The sequence below is a fragment of the Prosopis cineraria genome, unplaced genomic scaffold (genome assembly GCF_029017545.1).
Source record: "Prosopis cineraria cultivar Desert tree isolate PC_DT_omini unplaced genomic scaffold, ASM2901754v1 PC1, whole genome shotgun sequence".
In the NCBI taxonomy this organism is placed as follows: domain Eukaryota; kingdom Viridiplantae; phylum Streptophyta; class Magnoliopsida; order Fabales; family Fabaceae; genus Prosopis; species Prosopis cineraria.
This window is the reverse complement of record NW_026555332.1, coordinates 42243960-42257299: the sequence shown is the minus strand read 5'-3', so window position 1 is coordinate 42257299 and position 13340 is coordinate 42243960. Positions and strand designations below refer to the sequence as shown.

The following is a 13340-nucleotide window of genomic DNA, read 5'->3' as shown; positions in this document are numbered from 1 at the left end:
ATTAATTATAGAAAAAAAATTAATATTAAAATTGAAGCATTTAATAAAATTTTAATGTACTCAAAGTATTTTATATTTAGGATAATTTTTTTTAAAGTGCTTTATAATTTAAGATGAATGGATTAATTTCTTGTAGTTTATTTTATTTTAATCAAACTTTTATAGTATATGTTATCAAATATATTAATCCTTAAATGTTAAAACTAATAATGAGTTATTAAACTTTTCAAACAAACATATTTTTATATTTTGTAAAAAATTTAATTTAATACATTGTTTATATTTTTATTAATTTTTTAATAAATTTTTCATAAATATAAAAAATATTAAAACACAACTTAATTATATAAATCTATAGTTATAAAAATTATATAATTAATCATAAATTTATATAATTATTTAATAAAAAATATAAAACTTTTTCATTTTGTATTTTTTTAAAAATTAAAAATTATAATTTTTAAAAGTTAAAAGATTAAATTAATCAAATTAAAAGGATTCAATTAAAGTAAAATAAATTATAATAATTAAATTTAAAATAAAAAAATTATAAAAACTTATAAATATATTTTTATCATTATTAGTTGACAAAGCATTTTTTTTATTATTAAAAAATAATAATTTTTTGATGCATTTTATATTCTATTTATCTTTTTCGTCCGTTTTTTTTTTTTTTAATTGGCGGTTCAGCAACCTGCTCCCGCCTCCCTCAGAGCTAGGTTGCATTTGCCTTTGCCTCGCGATTGTCATCAGTAGTCCAATCGGAATCGGCAACCAGGTAGCACGTATTATGCTGCTTATGCCATTTATTGAAACCCGAAAGGTGCTATTTTTTCTTTGGTTTACTTACTATTATTATTTTTCTGTGTGGGAGCAATCAAGAGAATGTTCTTTACTGATTAATCAAGGAAAGAGCAGTTGGACGTGGCGGCGGTAGAGATGGTGCCGGTCTTATTATGGTGATTATTAAGAATGGAAAACCTCCATCTCTAAGGTCGGTATCATCCTCAACTTGCCTGGCTGTGAATTATGTTACCATGCTAATGGATTGCAAACATTTCTCATTCCCTACTTTCATATGGTACATTGTTACTGCTTACAGGCAGAAGTTATCGCAGAAGGTCGGTGCGAAGCGAGAAGTGGGCATTTTGTTGACAATATGCTCAGCACATATTAGGTAAGCTTTTACTGGACTCCACTTTTATGGGCATTTTGCTCTTGCTCTTTTCTGAAAATGAGTGATTGAAAGGAACTTATGAGCCATATAATGACACTGTTGTAATGAGGGATTCACACATGCTGAGATTGGAGACTGGTATTTGAACTAATTTAGATTCATGCTGGGTAGGCTATAATAGAAGCAAACAAAGAGGCTTACGTATAATTGTCATTGATTTGGAAAAAAACTTATGATTGTATACTAAGAGAATAATTTGGAAAGCATTGGAAATTGATGGGGATGTCGTACATAGAATACAAGCTAGGTGTTTCAAATGGAAGAAAGCTATTGGAATTATTTGCAGTTGAAAAACACTTATTAAGCTGATAAGGAAGTATTGTTGAATTGCTATAAGACTAACTATGTTACATTTATGTGACAGTGAATGTTGAGTTTTAAAGAGACAACAACAACATAAAATTGGGGTAGCAAAGATGAGGATGTTGAGATGAATGTGTGAGCATACAAGAAAAGATAATTTTAATGAATATATACAAGAGAGTTAGTGTGTCATTTATTGAGGAGAAAATGGTAGAAAATTATTTAAGATAATTTGTACATATACAAAAAGAAAGCAATTGGAGGTGTTAGTGAGGGAGGCAAAATAGATAGTCTTGAATCTTGTAAAAAGGATAGAGAAAGACTAAAGAGAACATTCAATGAAGTTATCGTATAAGACTTTTTGGTTAACAATATATCCAATGATTTGGTTGCTAATAGAGCTCAACAGCATTGTGTAATTTATATAATCAACTCTACCTACCTAGTGAGATAAGGCTTGTTGCTATTGTTTTTGCTGCTGCTATTGCTCTTGGTCTATTTATCCTTGATAGAACAAGTCTACTAAATAATCTCTCAATGTGGTTGGGAGGGATGGTGATGGGAGATAGGTCCTAGTTCAAGTGGCAATAACATCCTGATGCATTCTAAAAAAGTTAACTACAGCACTTAAAGGATCCAACTATGGTCACCAAAGTAGTGGATGAATCCACTTATCATCTGGTAGCATAATCTTATTTCTTTGTAATTATCAGCCCAATTAAAGTCCCCCCCCCTTAATTTCTTTTGCTTAAGTGATGGGATAGGATCATTGATGATTGATAGTTAATGCATGCTATGCAATGAAATCAAGTGCAAATCATTGAATTGGCTTCCTTTGAGGCTTTAGTAAATTTAATACCACCGCAGTTGTCACACACACACACACACACACACAATGAAATCAAGTGCAAATCATTGAATTGGCTTCCTTTGAGGCTTTAGTAAATTTAATACCACCGCAGTTGTCTCACACACACACACACAATGAAATCAAGTGCAAATCATTGAATTGGCTTCCTTTGAGGCTTTAGTAAATTTAATACCACCGCAGTTGTCACACACACACACACACACCCACCCACCCACCCACCCTCTCTCTCTCTCTCTCTCTCTCATGTATAAACGTTTTCATTAGGCTTATTTGAGGGCCCGTTTGTTTAAACTTAAAGTGATTTTGATAAGGTAAACATGAAACAACCATTGCTTTAAGACAACTTATTTTCATAAGCTATTTTAGAGTAGCTTTTTTAAATAATTACTTTATTAAAAAGCTAAGCCATGTAGCTTATTAAATAAGTTGAAAATAGTTTCTTTTAAAGTTAATCTAAGTGATGGCTGTTTCATGTTTAGCTTATCAATTTTTTTTTTTTTGGTAAGTTTAAACAAACATGCCCTTAATAATTATGTGATGTTTGGGATGGTGATCAAATTTGTGGATTTTGGCTGAAGGCTAACCAAGGGGTCATTAAGGGATTAAAAACCTCTCTAACAATGTTGGCACATATTGAGCCTCCTTCTAAGGGAGATTAGTCAGGCTTATGTGTTGGTTCAACGAGAACTTTGCTATCTCACAGCTACAATTTATAAATCTTGTAACTACGTTATTATTATAAGAGAATTAGGGTTGATAATTTGGGCAATTGGTGCAACTTTTGATTTAATAAGGGGTTTGAGAAGCGCTTTTTCATTAAAGGCTGTCTCACCTTTCTGGATTAGGGTTATGTTAATTCATATCTTTCCTTTAAATGGGTCTATAGTCAAATTATAGTTATTGTGTGGGTCATGGTATAGTTCTTTGGTCAAGTAGTAATGACTTTTCATTTTGCTACAAAAATTGTGAATGTGGTGAACGTTATTAAAATTTAGACTTTTCTTCTCCTTTTAGATGACATGCCACTTTTATGTAACTGTGAGTTCTATTCAACAATGTTCATAAATAATGAGTTAGTAACCTCATCATGTATGCTAATGATATTAATCATTTTGGTAAATTTTTCATCATTTATTCAGGATGATGCTTTGTAGTTTATACTGTAACTCAATGTTTAGCAGGTAAAAAGCAACCCAATGATCCATGAGCAATGCTGTTTTTGAGCCAGAATTTTCATTGTTAAGTAAGTGTAACTCTAGCTACTTGTAGTTCTATGAGTTACTTACTTTGGCCATCAAGAAGCGAGTCAAACGTAGCATAATGTTCTTGGCCCCAATTCTTGATATTTCTCCTAAGATTACTCAACCATGTGCTTTTGTGTTCAGTGTTGAAAATCACTGTCCGATGCTGTTAGAGCTCATGTAAGCATGCACTTTTATGTGCGCATGCACACAACAGGGGTTTTGGCCTCCAGCTTTATTATCCTGTTCTGATGTAGTTAATGATCTCTGCAATAATTGGAAGCATTTACTGAGATTCTCCATCTGAAAATTTTTGATGTCTTTTTTCCATCCTATAATCTATATCATAACGCTCATTGTTGAGCATTGGGGTTGGATTAAAGTCCCCCTCCTCTCTGTGGCAGGCTGTGTTTTCTTTTCTTAAAGTTAAAGCAAGGTTAAAATTAGTTAATGTGCAAAGGAATTTACATCAGCCTACACAGGCAGACCTCTGGAGCTGCGAGAAATCAAATGCTCAACATATATATATATATATATATATATGACTTAACCATGACATTTTGAAACTTTTGGTTGGCTCACTTCTAGTCACATAGCAGGGACTCAGTGGGCTTGTTATCCATTTGTTTTCCAGTCGGTACAGGTCATGAAGGTAAAGAGAAGCCTTTTCTCCTCGAAGCTTTTGTTATCCTTTTAAAGGACATTGGTATCGTTTTTAGATGCAGGGGGGCTTATTCTCATCAGTCATCACAGAAGGATCTATTGCATGCATATTCAATTTGGTTTTGAAAGTTAAAACAGCGCTTGATTTATGTTATTTGCCCAATGTTGCTCTAGTGGATTAAGCTGGTGATAATTTAATTATTGTGACATTTGGATGTATCTAGGAAGGTTATAATTTTTGTTTTAATTAATAATAAGAAATGTCTGATTTGAGTATACAAAATGTGACTGCATAGATCTACCGTGCAGATATTTTCTATTTCTTTAAGCATAACCTTATGTTGGCGATGTAACAATCATGCTTTAAATTGTTCCTTCGGCAACATATTACTTGTACTCGGAAACTGGTATTGCTATGCCAGTATAACCTTAGTTGTTTGGGCAGGGCTCTTACGAAACTTGTTTCACTGCAAACTTAAACTATAATCCATCATTTTGACGAGATTATTATCTTTTCCACTTGGGTCATCCTGAATTTTCTTTATCAAAAAGATTCTGGAACTATGCATTGGAAAGTGAGAGTATTTGGTTATTTTCTCGTAATTTTCATTTTATATTAACTATCATTGAAGTTTATTAACTGTACATGAATTCAAGGTTTTGGTTTCTTGCGGGCTTTTGCTTAAAAGAATTCCTTTTTTCTTTTTGGCCAAATAAATTAATTCCTCCATCAAGTCCTTCTTTGCTCCTTTTCTCTGGAAGGGTCTCATCAAATACAATGGAAACCAAAATTCTTTCATATCTGTTCTTTGTGGGAAAGGTGGCTCTGTTGCAGGTATTGACCATAGATGGGAGAAACTGATGCATTCAATTTATTGGCAACACATGATTATAAGTATGCGTAGTTTTAAATTAGCCTAGTGGTCACTAGCAAGGTTGCACGGACATGCCAAAATGGAGGCTGTGTTCGTGTCGAACATGTATCGGACATGGACATGTGTCTTGAACGCGGGTGCAGCGTGTCCCTTTTTTCTTTATTTTTTGTTAAAATAGGTTGACACGGGTGGGTGTGGGTCAAAATGGGTGAGACACGGGACGTTGCGTTTTAGGCCTTTTTCAAAGTAAATGCCTTTATCATGCTGAATTTTGGGCATTTTACTTCATTCATCCTTTCCTTTCATTGCCGTCATCTTCCAAACTTTCTTTCAACTACCTGAGCATTCCACACCAAATCAGTGGGGCAGTAGAGCAAGAAGAAAGAGAAGAGGATGTTGCCACACAACAATGGAGAGGGAGGAAGAAGTCGACGGTGAAATAAGGGAGGGAAAGGACCAGCGAATCAAACCTCTTGCGGTAACAGAAAACAACTCCTTGCACACTAATGACGTGCAAAAGGAATAGAGGAGAAAGGATTCGAGCACCATAGCACGATATGAATGACTCTCATAGCATCCTCGTTGGTGAATTGTAAGGATAGGGGAGGAGGGATGATGGAGGGATTGACTCTCTCTCTCTATGCTAGCCAAACGATGCTTCAAGAAAATGAAGGGGAAGAGATGAATGTGAATCTGATGCATTATTATTATTATTTTTAGGGCATTTTACAAATTTCTTGAGGTAGAAGCAAAATAAAATTCCCAGATATTTTGGGTTACCCTAATTGTGTATCTAAATATTTAATATTTAATTATTTATATAACTATATTTGTATCTTAAAATTTTTAAAAGTTGTTATATTTGCATATCATGCCATACCATATTCAACAATCATACTTGTATCGGTGCTTCAAAGGTGGTTGTTTATGAAGTAGTGTGGAATAGTATGGGGCAGGAAATTGACCTAAGTCTCCATTTTTCGAAGTTTAATAAAAAAAAAAAAGGGATTGTTGTTTGGTAGATGTAATGTCAATAATGTTGTAAGGTGGATTTCAAGGATGAAATGTTTTAACTTTACCCTTCAGATAGAAGAAAAGTAAAGTGGGGATAAATAGATGTTAAAGGGTAATAGAGTAAATGAAGAATTACTAGGAGCTCTACCCATCCAAGCAATGGTTTGATTTTTTTCCCCCAATTACCTTACTTCATTTTGCTTCACGTCATTCCATCCTGGCAAACAAACTTTAAGTATGACATGCTTGAAGCCTTAATTTGTTGTCATGGATTATTTTGGCCTGAGACCTTGCTTGTATAGAGTTTTGTCTCAACGTCAGTTGATAATTTCCTTTTGATATCTTGTCGCTGTTCATTTGAACGGACAGTCAGTAGGTGAAAGTCATTTTGTTAATAATTGTTAGTAGTTAGTCAAGAATGAAATTCTGAAACCCTTGATCTTCTTCTGACAAAGGTCTATCCTTCTAGTCTTACGACTTGGAAATAAAATGTAAATTTGGGCATAGTTCCCAGGAATCGCTCATCCACTCGCTTTTCTCCAAAAAGAAACAAGACAGCACTTTGATTTGTTTGATCGTATGTTAGTAGTTAAATGAGCTTCACACATTTTTCCTTTGTGTAGAATGCCTGGTCGGGAGGATAAATTGCAGGAACCACTATTAGTGGACGAGCACTTGCGCGGAGATGGATCAGAGCATCGATGTTGAAAGCGACGGCTAATGTGTAAGCTTATGTGCTGACGGTTGCATGCTTTTTGGAGCAAGTTGATTTATTCTAGTTTGTTCTGATGCGTTTAGTTCTTGCTTGCTTGTACTCTGCTTATCTCTCCCTGATTTTTAATACTTCATGTAGAGTTTATTTGGCGGAATATCCAAATTCTGAATTGTCGTAGTCAACTTCTACCCCATTTCTACAACGTATTTTCCTTCACGTCTTTTAAAAGGCACTGAAAATAACCTATCTTTACTTCCTAATTGCGAAAAAAACTCGTGGTTTTGACCGAGATTTCCGATAAAATCTGTTGATTTTTTGCAAGGTCGTTGAACGGATAGAGCTTGCTTGTTCAACTTATCTTGAAAACTAGGCCAATAACTTGCAAGTTGAATATCACCATCATCATCATCATCATCATTATTATTATTTCTGGATTGGGGATTGGACTAAAGGAGAAAACGAAGAAAGATTCAGTATGATTGCATATTAAATCTAATTTGAAATTCAATATAGTGTCCATTTAAGTTTCAGTTTATATCTAGTAAAAATATATTTGTGAGATTTAGCTATTTATTAGATTTAGTAAAATTACACCCTAAATGTGATTTAAATATATTTTTAAGAGTTATCCAAACAGATCTGTAATTTGAGAATAATATGTATTTGGTCAAATTATTGACTTGAATGCTTGTACAAATAAGGATCCAGTAATGTGTATATCCAAATTAGTTAATTAGAATCGATTATCCACATATTTTCAAATAATATGCATTGACATGCTTTGAACTTTGAAGTATAAACACTGCTTCTTTCCTAAGAGATCGGAACTTTCTAGACCTGCAATAATTTATTTACTTTTCCCCATTATCATTTGCGTGCCTGAATTTGGCATTTTGCAGTAAAGATATTCCCAAGTTTTGAGCATTGTTTTAATTGTCACCTTTACAAAATCATTTGAAGCATAGTTGTTAAATTTTTAAATTGACTTTTTAAATTTAATATTTTCATATTTTTAATTTACAAAATCATATAACTCATTTATAAATTCAGATTAGATATAAATTTAATTAAACTCTCGAGTTTACTATTTTTTACATTTCTAGCTTATAAAATTATGTTAACTAATTTATAAATTCGAATTAGATGTAAATTTAGTTAAATTTATTAAGCTCGTTAATTCCTTTTAGTTAAATGAGTTAAATATATATTATAAAAAATTCAGTTTATAAATATTATAGGACTTGATTCAAAAGGAAAAAAAAACTCAAAATGTAAAAACTAATATTAATAAAAAAGAAAACAAAAATATCAAAAATAAAATTTTCTATTTTAAAATTTTCATATTTTTTATATGATAATTTATCAATATAAATAGGTTTAATTTTAATAATTTATATTTTAAATATATTTAAATTAAATTATGATCATATTTTAATAATTATTTGTTAATTAAAGTAAATTCTTATGGATTTTTTATCTGAGTTTACATTTCTGTCATTAATTTACTTAAACTTAAGAATTTAACAATCTTACTCAGGAGGCAATAAAAATTTTAAACTTATTGCTTAGTTTCTAATTATATCCATATTTTATTTACGTTTTCAGTACATTAAATTTTGGGACTCTTCATGTCCTGATCCCATGGGGGCTGAAGACTGATATTTTACTTTACATCTTCTGATCTTATTACTTCCCCAATGAGTAAAATAAAACAAGGAAAAATAGGAGGAGGAAAAAGCAACTTACTTTTTTTCATATCTTGTATATCTTTCTCATGATAACAAAATCATTCATTTTTTGTTCTTGAAGCCAAATAAGCATTTATTTTTAGGGATTACCATCGATTTAATCATAAAATATTCGAATGATGTACGGAAGTAATGTGCACCAAGGGGCGAATTATTCCCGATATTAACGGTAGGGGAGCACCTGGGATCTAATGTAAGGCATTAATCCCTTGCTATTTTTCCCCTTAAGTTTGAAACTTTTATCATGAAAAAAAAATTAGAGAAAAAATAACAGTAGAATTTTTTTTAAAAGGCGTAAAGTTTATTATTATTTCTAATTTTTTTATTTTTAATATTTTCCTCTTATTTTTTGTTTATCCAAACTAAGCCTTAGTTTGCCACCAATTATCAATAGCCCACTACCATAATTTCATTATGAAAATTCTCTATTTTTTAGAACTCCATCAAGGAAGGAAACCTTTATAGATGTGAAAGTCAATTAATGAGGATTTTTTTTAGGCCGAAAAACTAATTAGGTTTGGCTTCTTAATATAATTTCAATTTCAATTTCAATAGTTAAAAATAAAATATCGCATAACAATAACATATAACGGCACGCAGACACATTTCCCACGCATGTGTGCGTCTCGTGCCTGTTATTAGGTGCATTAGCTCTTCCATGCAAAAAAAAAAAAGATAAAAAAGAAAAAGAAAAATAAGGAAGAGAAATCTAGTATTAAGGAATAAGACTAGAATATAAACAGATTAAAGAATAATAATACTATAATTGATTCAAAAAATTATTAAAAAAATTCTCGAACTTTAACAACTTTTTTTGGGATAAAAATATGCAGTAGGTTCCACTGACTTTAATAGCTTTTAACGTGCAAGAGTTATCCCTAATCATCTTAAAAAATTCATCTAAGTTTGCGAAAAAGATCAATACTAATTACTTATTAATTAGTGTTAATTGAATGGATTTTTTTAATCAATTTTTTGAAAAGTAAGGTTTCTAAATATACTCAATGAGATTGATTAATTTTACATTTGATAAAAAGAACGTCTCGTAAATCTTAAAGGATGCCAAAGCAACATGTTAGTATCGGTTTTCTGGACGCTGCCAATAACATGGGCAACTAACAACAGAACACTATTTGCATTTTTTAAATCACTAATAACAAGATTAGGCTAACGCGATGGAATTTCCCTACAATATAATAATCATAAAGTGATTAGGCTAACACAATGGAGTTTCCTCACAATATAATAAAGAATGTTCCAACATACAACGAGCAAAACAAGCGTAAAATCAATACAACAAAACAAAGAGAAGATGAGGTAAAGCAAGAAGATAATTACAAGGTCAATGAGGTCAATTGTGGGACCTATGCTCTCTCTCATCGTATTAGGTGCTCAACATTATCACATTTCACCTGTCCCATTAATAATTAACAATAATAATGATAACTAATCCAAAGGTTTTGAGATTACCCAGAAGGACCATAACCTTTATAATATATAATCACATTCTTAGTCTAAGATAGCGACCCAGACAGCAACAGAGCAACCTAAAGTTCAAACACTGGGTTCTTTTCCTGCTCACATTGTGGGAGTCCACCAATCGTTTAAAAAACTCAGAACTTTTTCTCCCTCTCGTTCCTGGAAAAAGTAACCCCCCCCCCCCGGGGGGATTGCATATTCTAGGATCTCAAAATGTCTATATCCGAACACGCCACGTGGGCACTCAACTTGAATGTTATCATTTGCCTGCACATCTCGAACTCGGTGGCTCTTGTAACGCTTTTAGCCACTGTCACCAAATTTCTCTCTCTTCATTGTGCCTTACAAGTCCGTGAGCTGTTTGTTTGTTGCTCTCTTTCCGCACTTTTACATGCTGCTCCGGTATTAATCTGAGTCTGTCGGTTCGCAGTTTTCGTCATTTTCTCGCTTCCTTCATGTGACCCTTGCTTACTCTACCGCTTCTTCTGCTTCTTCTCTGTGTCGTCAGGATTCGTATAACTCTACGTATGTATACATTTCTCTCTCGCAATGCTTTAGAGCTTCTTCGATTATGGCGTTGGCGTGTTAGTGAATTTCGTGTTAGTGTTTCTCTGGCATTTGGATTTGAACAGTGAAGGCGAGATTGGAGGCGTGAATTGCAGAGTTTCTTCGGCATTTCCTTTGAAGTGAGTAAGATGGGAGGGACGGTGGTAGACGGGGACGAGGATGGAGTTGGAAGGAAGAGGATAAATATTGGAGTATGCGTTATGGAAAAGAAGGTGAAATGTGGCTAAGAGAATCTATGTTTACGTTCAATTCCGCTTTTCTTCTTTGTTTATTTCGTTGTTGAAAGCTGAGCTTACAATGAGTTCAATGAATGCATATCCTTCTATGGCTCGGTTAAGGTCGTCGTTGACGGTCCTGTTTTGGATTACAGGTTTTCTCGGCGCCTATGGGGCAGATTCTCGATAGGTTACAGGCATTCGGTGAATTTGAGGTAGGCGAAGTGAACGTCTGAGTTCTGGTTTTTGCCACCTATTTGGATTGGATTTCGCCTGTATATGACCCCTTTTGTTTTGGCCAATTAGCTTGTACATGAGTCTACAAAAAAACAATAGAATACGTTTCATTCTGATATTATTTTTAAAGAACTTGAAGTATTTGCTCTCCGACTCTGTTCGTATATGACAGAAGCTCGTCCGTGTTAGTTGTTCTCTTATTTTTTTGGCATAGTCTTTTATCTTTTTCTCTGTAGTCATTTGTTCTTTGTAATATTTGTAGATCAAACTTTTTGGTGACAAGGTCATCCTCGAGGATCCAATAGAGAGGTATACTTAACATCAATGTCTGGAACGCGTTTAAACTGGACAACTTGCCATAAAGTAGTGATCGTTTGTTTGCTTCTTGTAATTCTTTTAAATCTGAATGCTGCATCTGTTTGATCAATAATCATTCGTCGTTCCCCACTTCAGTTTAACTCTGTTCGTGCACCATTGAATTGTAAAATGATTCTCATACTCTATCGGCAGACAGAAAGCGGTCATCCTCGTTTCTCACGCCTCTCAGAACATGTATACATTTGTGCTGACATGAAGTATTGGTTGTTTTAAACTGAGGAAAATTATAACGACAAGAAAAAAAAATAAAACTATGAATCACAGCATTTTTGGTCATTTGATCACGTCATTGATGGAAGCGATTTCATAGGAATCAAAAGGAGCTTTTGCAGCTTGTCAGTATGGATTTAATTGACTGTAATAGAAAAGGAAATAATAATTATTCCAGTGCCAGTTACTTTACCATTCGGAAAGGAAGAAGTAACTTTTGTGTGCGCGCGCGCAACACGTTGGGTGGAAAGGAAAAAAAAAAAAGAAAAGAAAATCAACAAAATTGATTGATTTCTATCTTGTTTCCCTTTTATAGTTGGAAGATAAAATGCAAGTTCATATAATTATGGCGAATACTTTTCCATTTCTTTTTCTTTCTGTCGACATTTGAAGGGAATGAGGATACGAAATACACTATTCCCTTGGTTATATATTTTAGGTCCTTTAAGCAAGGAAATGAATGCTTCCTACATTATTTTCCTTTCCCTTCATTCATCCAAATAAGCTGTGTGAGTCTGGGAGATATTTTCCTTCATAGCAATCTAAATATTATATTCATAGTTTGCATTGGGAGGAAGTAATGGAATATTTTTGTATGCTTAAAATTTCCATGATGTTATTTTTATTGCCTACTCATGATAGCATTTATAGTTTGATACTGATGAAGTTTCCCTTGTCTGAATCTTTCGTTATGATATGAAGTGATAATGAGTGCCAATGATGCTATACTGTTATAGCTTCAATTTGGAAATTTTAACTCAGGTTTCTAAATTCGCTACCTTAAAATTTCCATCATAAGCTTAGCATTGAGTGAGTTATGACTTGTGGCAGCATTAACCATATATGCGCTTTGATCATACGACTTATAGGTACAGAATAGCTTGCCATTAACTTATGGGTCTCTAGGGTCGCACTTTATGAAGGCTAATTTTAAAATATTTTGTTATTTCAGCTGGCCAGTATGTGATTGTTTGATTGCTTTCTATTCCTCGGGATATCCCCTTGAAAAGGCTGAAGCTTATGCTGCTCTTAGGAAGTAAGCTTGCAACTCTTGATTGTTTATGTCATCTATTGTTTATCTGTCACCATTCTTCCGTCCCTTCATAGTTTGTGCCTTTTGAACTGTTGAACCATGCAACTTTAGGTTTCTGGCCATACTTTTTTTTTTAGACCATAGGCAATTATTCCTTTGGTCATAAAATGCTAAAATAGTATGACATGCTTACTTATATGCTATCTGTTTGACAATTAACATTCCACATGAAACCTTTCCAAAAATGTGCGATTAAGTTTAGCATCTGTAAAAGGAATATGAGATGCCAAACTTTACCATTGAGCAGGTGCATAATAGTTTGAACCTTGTTATTTTTTTGAGGGAAAGGAACAATGGAGACTTTGTTTCCATTTGTGAAATTAGATACTAGGATGGTTGCATCTTTGAGTAGTTTGGTTGGTAAGAAAACAATAAAACCATATCAATGGTACAGTTGATATGCAAGTCATGTTCTTACCTTTTTTTGGCATATTGTAATATTTAATACTACTAGATTAGTGCGGCATAGGTATTTAAATGATGCACAGAAAGTT

The 13340-nt window shown here is 33.1% G+C and overlaps 1 protein-coding gene across 8 annotated transcripts in view; it reads left to right on the top strand.

Annotated features, from left to right (window-relative positions):
• The first annotated feature begins 10289 nt into the window (after positions 1-10289).
• Positions 10290-13340, top strand: part of LOC129320178 (inositol hexakisphosphate and diphosphoinositol-pentakisphosphate kinase VIP2-like) — a 32492-nt gene continuing 29441 nt past the window's right edge. The window contains exons 1-6 of one of the 8 annotated variants that reach the window (XM_054965472.1): positions 10290-10548; positions 10655-10671; positions 10779-10925; positions 11084-11143; positions 11428-11474; positions 12706-12789. In XM_054965472.1, coding sequence (XP_054821447.1) covers positions 10842-10925; positions 11084-11143; positions 11428-11474; positions 12706-12789 — 275 coding nt within the window. In that variant the 5' untranslated portion in view covers positions 10290-10548; positions 10655-10671; positions 10779-10841. Of the gene's footprint in view, positions 10672-10750; positions 10926-11083; positions 11144-11427; positions 11475-12705; positions 12790-13340 lie in introns of those variants that run through there. The other 7 variants (XM_054965463.1, XM_054965448.1, XM_054965456.1 and 4 more) reach the window with 7 other exon arrangements.